Here is a 17,137-nt window from a genome sequence, read left to right as displayed (position 1 = left end):
GTTCATGGACATTCTCTCCCCAGAAGTCATTTAATGGCATTATAGAATTTATGAATCTTTCTTCCTTTTAAAACGTAACACATCTTCTAGGATGCAGATATTTCAAGTTTCTTCAAAACACATGTCATAGATGAACGAATAAATTAATCTTTCACCTGTGACACTGAAGTTTCCTGGCAATTAATTACAGATCTAAGGAAGATTTAGGCCTTTTCTCAGTCCCTAGGGCTGTAGTTCTACAGGAATACGTTTGCCTGAAGGACAGCAAGGGGAGTCCTCACCTCTTCCCATGCCTCCTAGAGCCATACTGGAACCAAATTTCTCTCCCCAAGTACCCCAAATTTTCCTTCTACATCTCTTTCCAGATGCTGAAACTTTGGGTCATCAGCCTTAAAATTATGCCCATTCACCTAAAGAAATTTCCCTAGGAAACCCAAGCCTTCCCACATATCACTCTTCCTGTCCTTCCCTTGGCCTGGGTCATCCAGGCCCAAATGTGGGAAAAAGCTGTAATCCTTTTCTGTGGGTCTCAGGGGAGGGCCACATTTACTGAGAGCAGCATGGGTCACTTTGTATGTTATTAGATTAAAAGTCTATATATTTAAGAATATTTCCAAAGAGAGTATCTTAGTTATTATTATTATTATCCATTCTTATTGTCATTAACAATGAAATGTGCCATTCATAGCTACATAAAGTTCTCTTAGTCTTATAGATAACATCAAAAGCAAGTTGTTCGCTGGCTATAGTGCTGGGTGTGCACATCTCACACCTGCAGCTCCTTTGTTCCTAGGCACACAGGCTGCTGCCCTCCCTTCCTGTTCCTTGCTTGAATAGTCACTGCAGAATTCCTTAACCCATTCCTTCCATAACCCTTATGGGTCTGTGCTTGCTCAACTGTGGCAAATTTGGCAACTGTGAATGAAGAAAATATTAAAACAAGTATGTTTGATATATGTTGGAGAAAGTAGGAAATTATAGAATCTTTTTAGTTTAAAGGGATTTTTTTTTCAGACCCCAAAGTCCACTTCCTATTTGCTATGCAGAGATTCTGAGGACGAGAAGGGTCAGGAAGCCATGTGACATTACATAGCAGGTTTGTGGTAAAGACAGGACTGGAATTTAGGCCTTCTGGTGCTCAATCCAGTTAATTCTCTACCATCACTACATGGGATTTCCCCAGCTTAGCTTCCAAACATATCTGTCAGGACAAGGGCACAGCGAAAACATTGAAATATATTTGATTTGGACCATATGCCCTTAATGTCATTTTTTTTCTCTCTTACTAAATCTTAATCTCACCTAGACAGATTTATCTAAGAAGGAGAAAATATTAGTACCTGTATGAAACCCTACTGTTTGCTTTGCCTTGCAAGGGCTTAGCCAAAGCATTTTTTGCCCCAGCAAGGAGGTTAGAGGTCTCCAGGGTTACTGTTCCTACGTCTTGGAAATAAAATTCTAAAGAGCTTCTAGCAATATATATAGAGAGAGAGCGGGAGCGGGAGCGGGAGAGTCACTGTCATCTCAGGAGTGTTAAGGACATAAATTGGCATAGTCACTGTCATCTCAGAAGCCGCCAATTAACTTGGAAACAATTACAAACTACAAGGTATATTTCATAATCTCTTTACCTGGACCTGACTTGGCAAAATGCCACATATTAATAACTTTTCAACCGAAATCAAATAGATAAGCACTTGAAGCCATCACGGTGAAGTGTGAGCTGCATCGAGAAGGCTTTGCATGAGTATTTTAAACAAGTCAGCCCTCTACAGACCAGGTTTTGTGCCCGTCTAATCAGTATCACTCTTCTGTGTCCCCTGTGCTGTGGAGATCTAACGTGCACAGGGAAGAAGCAAAAGATCAGTTTTCTCAAAAGGCTGCCAGACACATTGAGGTGGAGACTTAGCCTGCTAACCCTTGCCACTGACACTAGAAATCTGCTAGTAAAATTTAATCTGTGTTGATACCTCTAGTACTTAAGAATTATTTTGACAACCCTCTTTGTTTAGAGTTGAATCATTGCATGCCATCTGTAGCACAATGGTCCAGGAAAAGAATTGTTGATTTGGACACCCCCAAATTGGATCCTGTGAGTCAGAAGTGTCAAGTCATCTTTGATTCAGAGAGAGCCTTAAGTGCTCCTTGAAAATTGTGACAGTGGTGGGGGTTAGAAGGGGCAGAATGTAGATGCTCACGTCCCTATAGACAGGCAGATTTTAACTGTGTGGTGAGAACCACCCTACTCAGTGCTGGGTGACACGGATTGAAATTATGGTCATTTGTATAGTCATAAGACCAACTTGCAATTATGTTCCAGAATGCTTGACCAATTTAAATTACAAATCACTGTAATTTGTAAAGTCTTGATAACACCAAAGAATCATTAAAATCACAGGTTAAAATGATGTACATTACACTCACACACATACATATATATGTAAACAAATAATTTTAGAGTGGCATACAGCACAATATATGATACTTTGGGGAAGGTTAGGATGTCAACATTGATATCAGGTAACTTCTAGCAACACGGCCTATAATCACAGTTTATCATGCCCTCACTAGCAGCCACACTTCACCAGCACACCTGTGTCAACACCACTTGGAATGAGTCACTCACCCTGGGTACATGTACAAATTACCTTTCACATTTAGTTTGTCAAAGAGGCAGAGGTCACATCTGGCAAAGTTACTGAGTCACTGGTGTTGGAATCTGAAACCCAAACTCTCTCCATTGAATTCTCCCCCTCGCCTTTGTGAATGTTCCATTTCACCAATAAAGGGTTGTCAGTCTCAAGATTTAAGGATTTAAACTTGAAGGGGCTATAATTATTTCTCTAGGGCTCTGTTGAGAGATTTCTGTAACTTACTCATTCATTGTTCCCTCATGGTTTTATATTTGTCATTTCTTTCTCTGCAACAGCAGAAGTTTTTAAATTGCCCTATACAAATGAAAAACTAAGGTGAACACAATAAATCTGAACCTGACTTTTCATACCTAGCACTACTATGAAAAGGCTGAATGATTAGGACAGTGATTACAATGATGGGCTTTTATTAGAAAGCTATGCAGTCTTTGCCTGGGTTATTTCTTTTGAAAGTCATTTTAGGGGATTTTCACTTTGCTCCTTTCTCTTTTCTACTCATAGGTCCTGAGTGTTCTCAGAACTACACAAGCCCTAGTGGAGTGATAAAGTCCCCTGGATTCCCTGAAAAATATCCCAACAGTCTTGAATGCACTTATATTATCTTTGCACCAAAGATGTCAGAGATTATCCTGGAATTTGAAAGCTTTGACCTGGAGCTTGACTCAAATCCTCCAGGGGGCATGTTCTGTCGCTATGATCGGCTAGAAATCTGGGATGGATTCCCCGATGGTAAGAAGGGCAGGAAGAATCCCCAAAATGGAAAGACCTGGGGGAGGGGCACTAGGATCCTTTCACTCGTGTCATGATACATGCATTGTTTTTTAAAAATAGCTCAGAAAGGGGAGAGAAAACAAGACAAAATGGTAATTCTGTGTAGAGCATCAATGAAATGCTCTACATAGCTCAAACTGCCTTAGTAATTATCCAGTCCAACTCCTTCATTTTATACATAAAGAAACTGAGGCCATTAATGATTATGCAAGGCTTTACAGCTTTGTGATAGAATTGGAGGCAATGCATAGTTTTCCTGACTACAATATTTTGTTCATTTCACTGACCTGGTTACTGGTCATTAATTTATAGACTGTCAGAGCAGGAGATCTTAAGAGATCAATTAAATCAAACCACTCATTTTACAAATGCAGAGCCTGAGAGAGGTTAAGTACCTGAAGAAATTTTAAAGGTGAAATAAGCATCCATTATACTACCGAAAACTTTAGAAGAGAAATGAAAATGTTTGGACATTTCTAATTTAGACAGATTCTTTGCCTGCTTTCTAGTGAATTTTTTATCTTTACTAAATTGAATCATTTCAACACATTGCTTATATTTATTGTTCCTATTATCTAAAATCATTATACATTTAAAAATATTTATTGAGCACCTACTGTGTCCCAGGCACTATTCTAGCCACTGGGTAACAAAACAATCAAAGATGACTGTCTTTGTGGAGCTTAGATTCTGTGGGAGAATGAGACAATAAACAAGGCACATTACAAATAAATGAATTATGTGCATGGAATGTTAGAAGGTGAGAAGTTCTATAAACAAAAAAAAGTGAAAGAAAGAAAAAGTAGAACAGTGTAAAGGTATGAAAGGTGCTGGTGTTAGCAGAGAGGATGTGTGAGTTAATTTGTAACTAGGGTGGTCAAGCTAGGCCATCTAAAGAAAGTGACATTTGAGCTAAGATTTGAAGGAGGTGGAAGACATAGCTATGTGGACAACTAATGGAAAGTTTTCATTTCAGTCCTTGTGATTGGAAGGTGAATGGCAAAAATACACACCCAAATTCTGAACAGAGGGAGATAATATCAAATAATTTGCTGCAGCTGCATTGCTTGTTCTCATGTTTAGTCTGGTTTAATATTAAGATTTCCCTAGAGAACATACAAACAAATCAGAAAGGGCAGCTTGGAAGTTCTTACAAATCATGCAGTTAGATATGTATAACCATCTATAAAATATTATTATCGAATATTATTATCAAGTTGGAGAAAACAATATTTAAATAAATTGTAGATGGAGAGCAAGAAGAATGTGAAAGAGACTGCCTTTGTCTTTGATATGACATTAAAATTATCAGTGTAATTTAATTTAAATATGTTCCTAAACAGTCAAGTAGAAAAACTGGGTTTAGAGAAAACGTATATTGTCATTGGAATGCATGGTTAAGTTAACAGTAGTTTAGGTGCTTCTTTGCTCTTTTACCATATAAGTAGGGTGGTGATGATCTTATCGAAACTCCTTCGTTAAGTAATGAGATTTGCCCAACCAGAGTACTGATTGATTTCCAAGTAGTCAATTCAATAATTAGGAAAACAATATTATAATAGTTCTGTAATAATAGCTAAAACATTTAATAAAGAGGTTATTTGTTCACAACCCAAATTTTCAGCCTCCCTTTCTAGAACTTGCATGTAAAATGGACATCTGAAAAAAAGGTCCAATCAACCCACTTATTTAGAGTACTTCCAGAAAGAAGCACATTGTTATTAGTGCTAAGGGTTTTTCATAGCAGTAATTTTCTAGCTTGGAAAATCACTGAGTTGAAGGGAGGAACAATTAACAATTGAGTCATCGGCGTTGCAGTTCACCTACGTTTTAAACTATGGTGCTTTTGATTTATTCCCAGAGAAAGCTGGCTTTGAAATGGGAAAATTGTGTTTGTGTGTGTTAATATTTACCTGGTCTCGTCCAGCCCATGCCAGCATAGCAGCTCTCTTTTTTAGGCAAAATGAGAGCCCGCATGCTCCTGGGTTTCTGTCAATGGCAGTAGAAACATTTTTGTCATCATAGCTCAACACATACAGTTCCTCTGCCAGCAAAATTGCTTTTAGTCTTTGATATTCTTTCCAAAAACAACAACCAGAAAGTGCTGAAGGCTTTTAACCATCAAGTGATTTTATGTTGCATTTTATCATAAACATTGAAGTAGATGACTAAGTAATTGAAAGCTACCCATTGATTCAGATTGACTTTGAAGAAAAGCAGTTTACTCCCAAACTGGAAATCCGAGGCATGCACGTTGTGAACCACACATCTCCATCTATCACGCTCTTTGAAGCTCTGTGGATTCACAAGTAGCCACTCTGAAGTAATTGGGGAAGTTTACATACGGTTTGAGAGCCATGAGCTAAACACGCTGCCCCATTCACGCCTCAAATGCCTGTGCCATGTTATGGTTCCAAGCATGAATGCTTAGCTTACAGCACACATGTGCATGTGAAGTCAGCCCCTTCTGGGCTGGGGCCAGAAGCTGAAACTGCCATTGTTGCCTACATTGCAAGCATTAGTGATGATTTTAGGAATAAGTTTCATAAAAGCTTGATTAAATTCTGGTTTTCAAATTTCACTCTTGTACTAAAATTAACCTTCTAAACTATAAATATAAAATATAAATGATATAAATATAAACCTTCTAAAATATAAATGATATATACGTGCAAATGTTTTTCTGGGGAAAGGTTGGAAAGTCCAGATATTCTCCATTGAAAGTCTCATTATTGTAAGATTAGTGTAAAATGTCTATCTTGTACCTTTCTAAAATGATTCCCTCATTTATTTACTTAGTCAAATGTCTACTATAAAGAGGCACTCATTTTAAAAGTGCCTCTTTATAGTACATCATTGCCCTTTTTTCACATAAAAGGGTAGCAGAAAGCCAAATTGCCTGATTCTGAGGTAGGATTGTAATTATTGGAGAGATTATTGGGAAAACACAAAGAATGAGGTACTGACATTCCCAGTTGCAGGTCTATCTTTTAAACCAAACAAGTACCATATTGACTTCACACTTGAGAAGATATGATGACTGTAGGTCTACTCTCCCTCAAGAGACAGCTTAGAACATATTGCCTGCTTAAATTCTTTAATAATTCAATTTTTGAATGATACTTCTGTTTTTTGTGACAGTTTTCCTCTCTTTGGCCTTGGGTCCAAAAGAATAGAAGAAATGCATTTGCCGTGTTCATGGGAATACACAAATGCGCACACACCCAAGATGGACAAAGTACTTCACCCACTCTCCCTCAGATCAATATTGCATTAGCTTGCTAGGCTGAGGTCTCACTGTTGTTCAGGAAAATTCAATACTTCTTTGTATTATAGTTGAAAAAGCCTTTCACTCTCATATCTTGAGGGCTCCTGGGGAAGAGTTGCATGCTGCTGTCTGGGGGCAATGTTCTGAAGGACAGAGGCAGATTTACACAGCATGTCTTACACATTATAAACCAGTGAGTCATGGAGACTCTAAATTATGAGTCTGCACTGGACAAGTTCTCTTCTGTTTCCTCTTTCAAAGAGGATCCCCTTCCCCCACCCTCCCCAGAGAAATTGGGTGACAGCGGAGGAGGGGGATCAGCAGCCAGAGCTGAGGGTTTGACTGCAGCTTCCCTTGAGCCCTGTGTTATTGGCAAGGTCAGGGGCCCTTGTTTTCAGAGAACAACCCCAAGGATTAGGGCTGTAAAAGTTTGCCTACAAACTAAAGAAAAAGAAAGTTATGAAACCACAATAATGGATTGTAAATGAGAGAGTATGAATAAGACTCTAAGCCTCCCATTGAGATTGAAGGCCAGAAATGGGATTCTTTATGAGGAAAGTAAAGACCTGAGTTTATGGCTCTAGCTAGATATTTTCATGCATATGTTATGGGAAATTTTACACTCCATAATGAAGAAAAACAGTGTTGGATTATGGTAGGGCCACATTCAGAATGAGGAAAATCTGGCAAAGTACTAGCGCTTGTAGAAGAATCTGAGGCCAGGATTAAAAGAAACAAAGAAACAGCAAGTTTCATCTTCTGAGATGCTCTCTTCTACCAACTGGGAAGCCTAATGTAACAAAATGTTCTTCCCATAATGCAAAGCCACTGTCCAAGACCATGTGATGCCCTGTAGATAATTTGTATCAGTTCCTTTAAATGGGTCAGCCTCCTTGTTTTTGTCATAATAAACCAACCAGCACACACACAATGTTTGGCTGCTGAAGAGTGAGGGGTTGTAGCAGACAGAAAACTCATAGAATTCTATCTAATCAATTACTTGAATATGAAAAAGTTATCAGATACTCAAAATAACCATTTTGCACTAACTCAACAATGTAAACCATTTTGGGTTAGGCTTTGTTTTTGTTTTCTGTCTTTTTTTTTTCCTCAAGAGGGTTGGCCAAGAGCTGAGAAACTGTTAGCCAAGGATCTGAGTACTCGAAAAAGCAGGGTACTCAGATTAGTTAACAGCCTAGCAATCACTTCTTGTGATGTTCATGTTTTAATCACACTTGGAGTTTCTCCTAGCTCTCATCCATAGCCTTCTGCATCCAAGCTGCACACACAGAATTTGGAATACCAAGGCAGGGTATACAGAGGAATACCCTGTTGAAGGCCCATCCTGCCAGGGACAGGTCCACCTACTGTGCTTCCTCAAACAAAGCAATAACTGTTAGTTGAAATGCAGAGAACCATAGGTTTCTTGGAGGGGGAAACAGTCCATACCATATTGTCTTTCTAAGCCGTAACCATCTAGTATGTTTTTACCATATGAGCAATGAAAAACCTAGAGAAAATACGATTTCATTTTTGTATTGCTGCTGATCTGGACAGGGAAATAGATTCTCCAAGCCCAGAGGGCGTCTATACCATCCGTAAGGCAATTTAGAATTACTAATTGCCAAGATTTGTCTGAAAGCACTTCAACAAGGAGGTGGCCAGGTTAAGCAAAATGGCAATTTAACTTTATCATAAGTCAGCTGGCATTCCCAAACTTTCACTCCCTTAGGTACCGCTTTTCTCCTGGCACACACAGTCAACAGCTGTTCAGGCCCTCTCTGGGCAACTGGACACCAGGTCAATGCAGTCACCTCTTGTAGGTTTGGGGGAGAAAAAACTGGGACATAAGTCAGAAAGATATATTTTCCTTTCATTTTGACTATAACTTGCTATTGGTTTCTATAGTTTCTAAACTTTTAAATTGTTACAGTTGTAAATTAGTGTTCAGATTAAGCCCTGAGTTGGACATGATCCTTTATCTAAGTCAGTGATGTTTGTCATACATAATAAGCCTCCAGACCAAACTATGGAAGAGGGTGGAGATGGGGATTATGCAGGGCTGTATCAGACCCTTGATACTGCCCTGGTTCCAGACAAGTCCCCAGGACATAGGCCTTTCCTCCTAAGGCGGGGGAGTGAAGACAGGCAACTCCAAGAGACGTTGCTGACCATGGCATGGCACTGGGTGTGCATTCTGGTCCTGGAGATGAATGTCAAGGTGCCACTTAGTAGCTCAAATCACATCCTTTGAAATTGAAGCAGGCATTTTGATTGTTCTGGAAAACAATCCTGCTCCCTAGGGAATGTGGTTATATCCGTTACTGCCCTTCTGAGATACTTGGAAACTCTCTCTGCAAACCTAATCCAACACATTCACTGCAAAGTGATTAACTGAGGAAGGCACTTTGGGTAGGAAGATACTTCCGGGTTCTGCTGGGATCCGTGTTTGCAAATGTTGATTCTTGCATCTGCTGTGGAAGAAAAGATATTTTAATGTTCTCTCCATTTCTCCCTTTCCAGTGGGCCCTCACATTGGGCGTTACTGTGGACAGAAAACACCAGGTCGAATTCGTTCCTCATCGGGCATTCTATCGATGGTTTTTTATACTGACAGTGCTATAGCAAAGGAAGGCTTCTCAGCAAACTACAGCATCCTGCAGAGCAGCCTCTCAGAAGGTCAGTGCTCATTTCATCTTGTAAAGCCTGTGGTAAATAAGCCTTGTTATTCCTCCTCACACACCTGGGGCAGCATGAAACACTAAAGAAATGTTTTGTGAATTGGAGTGCCAGCTGTTTATTTTTCTTCTTTAAATGGGTTTTACAAATATCAAAAGGAATAACTATCTGGTGTACTTTCTTAATAAAACTGTAGATGAGATGGCTGCTTGTGAGCCTCTGAAATTATGGGAGGAAGTGGGAAATGGAAAAACAGTGCCTTGAAACACTGAAGTATGCCAGGCCACATACCTGGTGTCCTCCAGTATGTTCTGGGCTGAGACTCATAAAAGGAGAGGCATTGATCACAGATGGTGGGAATGAATCTGTGGCAGTCCATTGACAGGGCAGCCCTATAGAATGGATGGTGCATGGTGGTTTGGCCTGTGGAGACCCTGGTGGAAGTCATTGTATCTTTCTTATGTGAATGAAAGTGGGTATTCATGTAAAACAAGTATGTTTTCATTTCTGTTATAACTTTGCATGAAAAAAAAAGGAATATATGTCTGTACTATATTAAAATACTCTACTAACTCAGCCCTTCTTCAAAGTTTATGTGGTCTCTAGCTCTTTGAAGGGCCCAAGAAACAAGGCTGAATAACAATGAATAAGTTGTGTTTCATCAGTTCTAGCTGCCGGGTTGTAAAGTAGGATAGGGAGAAGATGGGCTGTTTGGAGACCTGTCCTACAGATATGCTCATTCTTTTCTACCAGATCTTACTGGAAAACAAAAAGGCCAATTAAATTTCAAAAACTTATTCGTACTTAATTTATTTCATTAGTTCTTGTATTTCTGTGCCTATAAATATTTTTGTATTAGAAATAACAAACCTAACCTTAAAAATATGAAACCAGTAAATTAAAACCTTCTATGCCATAAAACCTTAACTACTGTGATAGAAAATTCAAAAAATGAAAAATTTTGATTAACTGAGGTTTTCTGGATGGTTGAGAATCTTCTATTTCATCTCTAAATCTTTTTTCACTTTAGTACTTTAGATTCACATTTTCCTAGAATTGATGATTTACTTCACAATATCATATGTCTTATCAATTTCATATTTTACTATTTCACTGAGTGGATGAAACCCAGTGAAATACATGGTCATCATTTTTAGCTTTATTATTTTATGCTCCAAAACTGTTGTGTTCTGTGTGACCATATGATACTGCAGTTTACCTCTGATAGATACTTTTGTGTTTTAGTAAAATAAACTAATAACATTAATAATCATGACCAGGCCAGAGGCAGACAGCATGAGAACTGAAGGGCTCAGAAAGAGGTGGTTCTTGTATCCACCCAGTAAGTATATTCTAAGTGGAAATACAGACTTTTCACTTTTATTAGATATTGGAGGAAATAATTCAATAGTAAAATTTTATTGAAACACAATTTTTGGTGTGTGCCCATGTGACACCTACATACATTCAACTTTGAAAATAAATCAGAATTTTTATCATTTACTAATAAATTTCTAAAAGTATTTCTGTCAGTGTAGGTCCAGTTGGGAAAATATTTAGTTGCTATGAGATCTTCATAGCCTTGCATTAAAATAATTATTGTCATGAACCAAAGTGTCCATTGATAGACTAATGGATAAAGAATAGGTGGTACATATATACGAGGTCTGCCCAGAAAAAGTCCAGCCAGTGTTAATGAGAATAGTTTGAGCGACATCTGCGTAACCTGGCAGCCAAGGAGATAGGACTGGAACGCACATGCATGAACAATGACAACTTCACTGTACTAGTCAGCGGGGTGAGCGGACACCATTGAATGAGCATATATACTGTGGGTTTCGCATTCAAAATGACTGAGTGAGTAGAGCAACGAATCTGCATCGGGTTTTGCATTAAGCTTGAACATTCCGCTGTGGAAACTATTCAGATGATTCAGAAGGCCACAGCTATGGGCAACTGGTAACTGGCAGCTTCATAACGACAATGCGCCCACTCATACATCACGTCTCATGCAGAGTTATTTGGCAAAACATCAAATCACCCAGGTGACTCAGTCCCTCTACAACCCCAGTTTGGCACCCTGCAACTTCTGGCTTTTCCCAAAACTAAAATCACCTTTGAAAGGGATGAGATTTCCGACTGTTGATGAGAGTCAGGAAAATACAACAGGGGAGCTGATGGTGATTGGGAGAACTGTGTGAGGTCCCAAGGTGCCTACTTTGAAGGGGACTGAGGCATCATTGTCTTGTGTGCAATGTTTCTTGTATCTTCTTCAATAAATGTCCCTATTTTTCATATTGTGTGACTGGATACTTTCTGGACAGACCTCGTACAATGGAATATTATTCAGTCATAAAAAAGAATGAAATTTTGCCATTTGAGACAGCATGGGTAGATCTAGAGGATATTATACTGTAAGTGAAATAGAAAAAGACAAATACCATATGATTTCATTTACATGTGGATCCTATAAAACAAAATAAAGGAACAAACAAAACAAATAAAAATTATTGCCATGAAAATACATGTATTAGTGCTCTGTTTTAATAAACCCCTTGCTGTCATCTTTTATAAAACTTTATGTGAATAGAATATGAACTTTTTAGTCTTCCAGATTAAAAAAAAGAACTGTATGTCCCTCGTGCTTTAATGACTTTGGGCCATTTTAACCTCCTTCAGATTTCAAATGTATGGAAGCTCTGGGCATGGAATCAGGAGAGATTCATTCTGACCACATCACAGCTTCTTCCCAGTATAGCACCAACTGGTCCTCAGAACGCTCCCGCCTGAACTACCCGGAGAACGGGTGGACCCCTGGAGAAGATTCCTTCCGAGAGTGGATACAGGTATGTTGCATAAGACCAGATGCATTCAGGGTGGGAGATGATTTGGGTCATCCAAAGAGGCTGTTGAAAAAAAGCAATATCTGCCCAATGCCTTCAGATGAGAAAAGAAGGCCAATGGGCAACACGTCACTCTATGGCATCATCAAGTCACAATGGCACAGCGTCAGAGCAGAGCAGGCCCAAGCGATATCCCTGAAAATCTGCATGTCTTCTCAGATACTTACATATGACTCTTCACAGAATTTGAGCACAGATGTCTCACTTTGGTCACACTGAAAGATCTGATTTTTCCCAAAAATTGCACATTTTTTATTAATATGCTTCCTACTTCAACAGATGTTTATTTCCTTGATGAAATATATTAAATCTATTTATAGATTTGCATGAAATAATTCTTTACAAGTATAGAGTTTTTTGTTTGTTTATTCTTGTAGAAGAAGGGAGGAAATGGATTGAGGTTTACTTTTCCACATAGATCAGTATATCACATGCCCAGGGGCAGTTTATTTGAGGGCAATGGTCTCTGTGCATTATGTTCACACATACACGTATGAAATGCACATATAAATGTTTTCTTATTAGGGAAATTGTTTTTGCTTTCCTCGCTTCGCTCTGGCATTCCCTTGTCTGCCATGACCCTTATATTCCCCACAGGCTCTCCTCCCCCAAAAAATACCCCCACGCTTCACTCTTCTCTGGGGTTAATCCCAACACAACTAACTCCCAATCCTCAAGTTGCCCAACCTTGATGTCTGGATACTCCCACACCAGGCCTGATGCTTGCGTTCTTGACTTTTTCACACATTGTCAAATGAAACACACATATCAGCTGACTCGGCTAAACTGTGGGCAAATTATACAAAGTTATTTGCTGAAGGTTCCAGGCTTCCTTTTGAAGTAAGCAGAGCCTACCTGTCTTACATTCATTGCTAAATATATACAAATGACTAATCCCCAGAGAGAGTTCTAGGCAAGAAAAAACTAAGATGATTAATCCCCTACTCTCCATTTTTATTGCTGCTTCAGTCTTTTGATAACAAAATACCAAATTTTGTTTTACTTTGGAAAGGTCAATATTAGTTTAACATACACTTAAAGTGAAATGGCCTATTACAGGAAACTGAACTCATGCTAACCTCTAAATGATAATGCTGAGAAATGTCTAGAGGGTGAGAAATGATGAGATTTTTACCTTGGGACTGCTGAATCCAGCTCTAGATTATGTCAGAAATGAAATGAATTTGCCTATGTCAAAATATTTCTTGGTAACTTGTTTTTCCACATCCCAAACCAACAAGCAGTTCTGTGTGATTGAAAGATGTGCCTCTAGAGGAAAGCTTACATTTTGCAATGCTAAGCATGTTTGTATGATAATGTAGTCCTATTCTCAGTAATGTGGAGAGCTCTCAATAATTTAGGGCCAGTGGTCTTGCAAGGTCTGAAATGGCACCTGCAGCAGTTCTTCTGTGTGAGGCCAGTCCATAGAAACACAGAGACAAAAGGGGCTCTCCCAAAGCATTTTTCAGCGAGACAGGATTTACATCATTCTCAGGAGTTAGACACAATTTGAGATCTCCCCAGAAGAAAAAAAATCTCACATGTTCTGTCTCTTCCATGAAAGCATGGTCAGGAGAAGTGAAGTAACCAAACAAGAAGGTTTATTTCTTGCTCATGCTACCCTTCCACCTCTGGTCAGCCAAGGGCTTCTCTACATCTCCTCATACCAGGACCCACCCAAGGGAGCAGCCGTCATCTGAAACGCTGCCTGTCACCAAGACAGAGGGAGAAAGAGTATGGCAGAACACTTTGGCCCTTGAGTTCTTTCAAAAAGAGCACTTCCACCCACATTTTATTGCCAAAGCACATCCCACAGCCACACTACACATCCAAGAGCAGCAATTTGACATGTACTAGAGGGAGGAGAGGTAGACACAGTTTAACAATTGTGCCATTTGTAGAATAGTTACCATTTATTGAGTGCTTACTATGCAGCCAGACCTTGCTGAATACTTGGCATATTTTTATTTAATCCAGCAATCTGCAAAGAAGATATAATTATCCTCATTTTAAAAATGAGAGCACTGAGGATTGGAGAAATTAGTAACTGCCTTAGGTCACAATTAGTGACTGGGCTTGGAAACAGGGTCTGGGGGACTCCAGCACTGGCTTCTTTACTAGTTAGTGTGCTGCATCTTTATCATTCGTTACTGTCCCTGTGCGTTCAAGTGGATCTGGTGAAGCATCTCTCCCTTCCACTATACTTTCCTCCTGCTGAAAAGGCACACACCAACATGACTTGGGTGCTTACTCCCTCTAAGCCTGGGATTCAGGGCCCTTGCTCCTTCATCCCCCAAGAAGGTGAACGTCAGAGAAGCTTAGCATCTGTTCACCTTGACATAAAATGAGCTTTTCCTCCTTCAGGAGTTCAGGGGGCTCATTTACTTGCTTGTTGTATCTGTGTACAAATTGGAAGCACCTAACATCTACCCAATACATAATTATGAATTATTTCATGTGTTTCCATGTAGTTTCAGCTTTTCAGAAACTACATGGAAGTGGTTAGCTCCTTGTTTTTTATTGGATGAATGCTTTACAGATTACCCAAGCATAGCATAATTGGACTGTGGGCATGAGGCACACACCCAATCACAGGGGTGGTGGCTCATCGACATTTCTGTGTCTGTGCACATCACTATGTGGATGGCATCTGTTTTCTTTTTGAGCTCTTTCACATTTTGCATCAAGTATACCCCACAAACATGTTGCTGTAGCAACAAGGACAAACACTTGCATGTGTTAAATTAATAAGGCAATATTGGAAACTGACTTTTCTCCAAGACAGGAACAGTCTTTGGTTTTCATTGTTTTTTCTAGGAAATTCCTGACTGACATAAAAGAAACAATGCACCATTAACCATCCATATGAATGTTCACAATGGTGCTTCCTGTGAGGTCTGTTGTCTGCCAGAAAGCTTAAAAACAAGAGGCAAGGTTTAGTGAGAAGGAGCACGAAGGGGAAGTCTTGACTCATAGGTCTGCACATGGTCATATCCTGCTCCAAAGGCCCCTTCATATCCTGAGCGGCTGAAACCTCTTAATTGTCAATGGCAGATTTAATCACACCATGAAATTTGCCCATTTTTTTCAAAGTATTCATTCTGTTCTGTGTCCTAGAACTGCTTATCTTATTATTAATTTAATCTCTTGTTTTTGTTTTTGGTTGAACACTCAAGGATTCGAAGAGGAGACTCAGGCTATCAGTGGTGCTATTAAAAAACCTTAATTTTCAAACACATCATTAGAGCCCAAGCCATTAAGCTTATTGAAGCTGAGTTTCTTTTCCTACATAATTAAGGTAATGTTACCTTCTCCATTTCAGCTCTAGCCATTTGTAATGCTGTGAATCTTGGAGAAACACAGTCTCAGTTTTGTTTTTTCATCTCTGCAAATAAATGCATAGCTAACCTGTCCATTCAGGAGACATGTTCTCAGAGATCCTAAATGTAGCTATTCACACACAAAGCAGAATTTAATTCATTAATTATTTCAGTGTTTTACTAATGATAGTGTTCTCTACACTACAAACAGATTTATCCTTCCAGCTTTAATTAAAGCTCTTGGGAGCACTTTCCGCAAAACAACTGTGACTTTTCCCTGATTAAAATGCCAGGAGACAAGAAGAAAAAAGGCAAGAGCCATCATGCCTGGATGGAATATGAGTTTTGTTAATCCAAAGAAATAAAAATGGCACCAGGGACTAATTGATTACCACACCCTCCAATGACTTTAGCTATAGAATTACTTGACAAGCCAATTCAAGCTGCACTCTACTCTTCTACAGATTTGAGGGCATTGTATTTTGTGGGAAAAAATTGGTATTAGATGATTTATGCCTTCATTTATTCAGCAGTTGGCTTCTAAACCACATCCTGCTTGGTTTGGTAAATCAGCTTCATTACAGATTAATCACACAGAAGGAGGAGCCCTCCGAGATGAGTCTGTAGCTGTTAGAATACATTAGTCCCTGACCCAAGTGTGCCTTCTCTCTCCACTACACATTTTAGTGCACATGTTTATTCTGAGGTATAAGGAAAAGAAAAGTTCCAGAAGACAGGAGCTAGTGCTAACCTTGTCAGGAAGCTTGTTTCCCTTTTGCCTCCTATGTATTTCTCTTGTATAATATTTCCATGTTTTCCAATGGAAAGACCTTTGAAAGCAGACACCAGTAACAAAAGTCCTTAGTGTGATAAGGAGGTGGGCTGATGTGAATCAAAAGATTCCCACCACAACACATACACACACACTCAGCTCTGGGCACTCAGTAGAGTGTCAAAGAGAGTAGGTGCCCTCATTAAAGTTCAACATGCAGCACTGGTCAAATCCAAGGCCTTTAGGTTGCTTGGTGGATTTTCAAATCAAGTGTAAGACATGTTTTTGGTTTTTTTAGATATTTTATTGTTTATGCTATTACAGTTAACCCACTTTCTCCCCTTCTGTCCCCTCTCCACCCAGCCCACTCCCCAGTTCCATAATCAGTCCCATCACTGTTGTCCATGTCCATGGGTCCTTCATGTATGTTCTTTGACTAGTCCCTTTACCTCCTTTCAATCAGTCCCCACCTCCCCACCCCTCTCTTACAGCTGTCAGTCTGTTCCGTGTTTCTGTGCCTCTGGTTCGATCTTGCCCATTAGTTTATTTTGTTCATTAGATTCCTCTTATGGAAGTGAGCTCATATGGTATTTGTCTTTCACTGACTGGCTTATTTCATTTAGCATAATAGTCCCCAGTTCCATCCATGCTGTTGCAAAAGGTAGGAAGACATGTTCTAATAACAAAACCTGGGGGGGGGGGTTATAGCATTTTTCCTTTTTTAATGCATTTTTGCATACACACCCCATTTTAGTCTCAAAATGTAAATT

At 39.3% G+C, this 17,137-nt stretch overlaps 1 protein-coding gene across 7 annotated transcripts in view; it reads left to right on the top strand.

The window, feature by feature from the left end:
• Positions 1 to 17,137, top strand: part of NRP1 (neuropilin 1) — a 181,944-nt gene that overhangs the window by 69,122 nt on the left and 95,685 nt on the right. For all 7 annotated transcript variants that reach the window (XM_071221245.1, XM_053922497.2, XM_053922496.2 and 4 more), the window contains exons 5-7: positions 3,156 to 3,383; positions 9,217 to 9,372; positions 12,052 to 12,218. In XM_071221245.1, coding sequence (XP_071077346.1) covers positions 3,156 to 3,383; positions 9,217 to 9,372; positions 12,052 to 12,218 — 551 coding nt within the window. The remainder of the gene's footprint in view (positions 1 to 3,155; positions 3,384 to 9,216; positions 9,373 to 12,051; positions 12,219 to 17,137) is intronic.

This window comes from Desmodus rotundus, chromosome 4 (assembly GCF_022682495.2).
Source record: "Desmodus rotundus isolate HL8 chromosome 4, HLdesRot8A.1, whole genome shotgun sequence".
NCBI lineage: Eukaryota > Metazoa > Chordata > Mammalia > Chiroptera > Phyllostomidae > Desmodus > Desmodus rotundus.
Note: the sequence above shows the minus strand (reverse complement) of the source record. Positions and strands in the feature narration are given on the sequence as shown.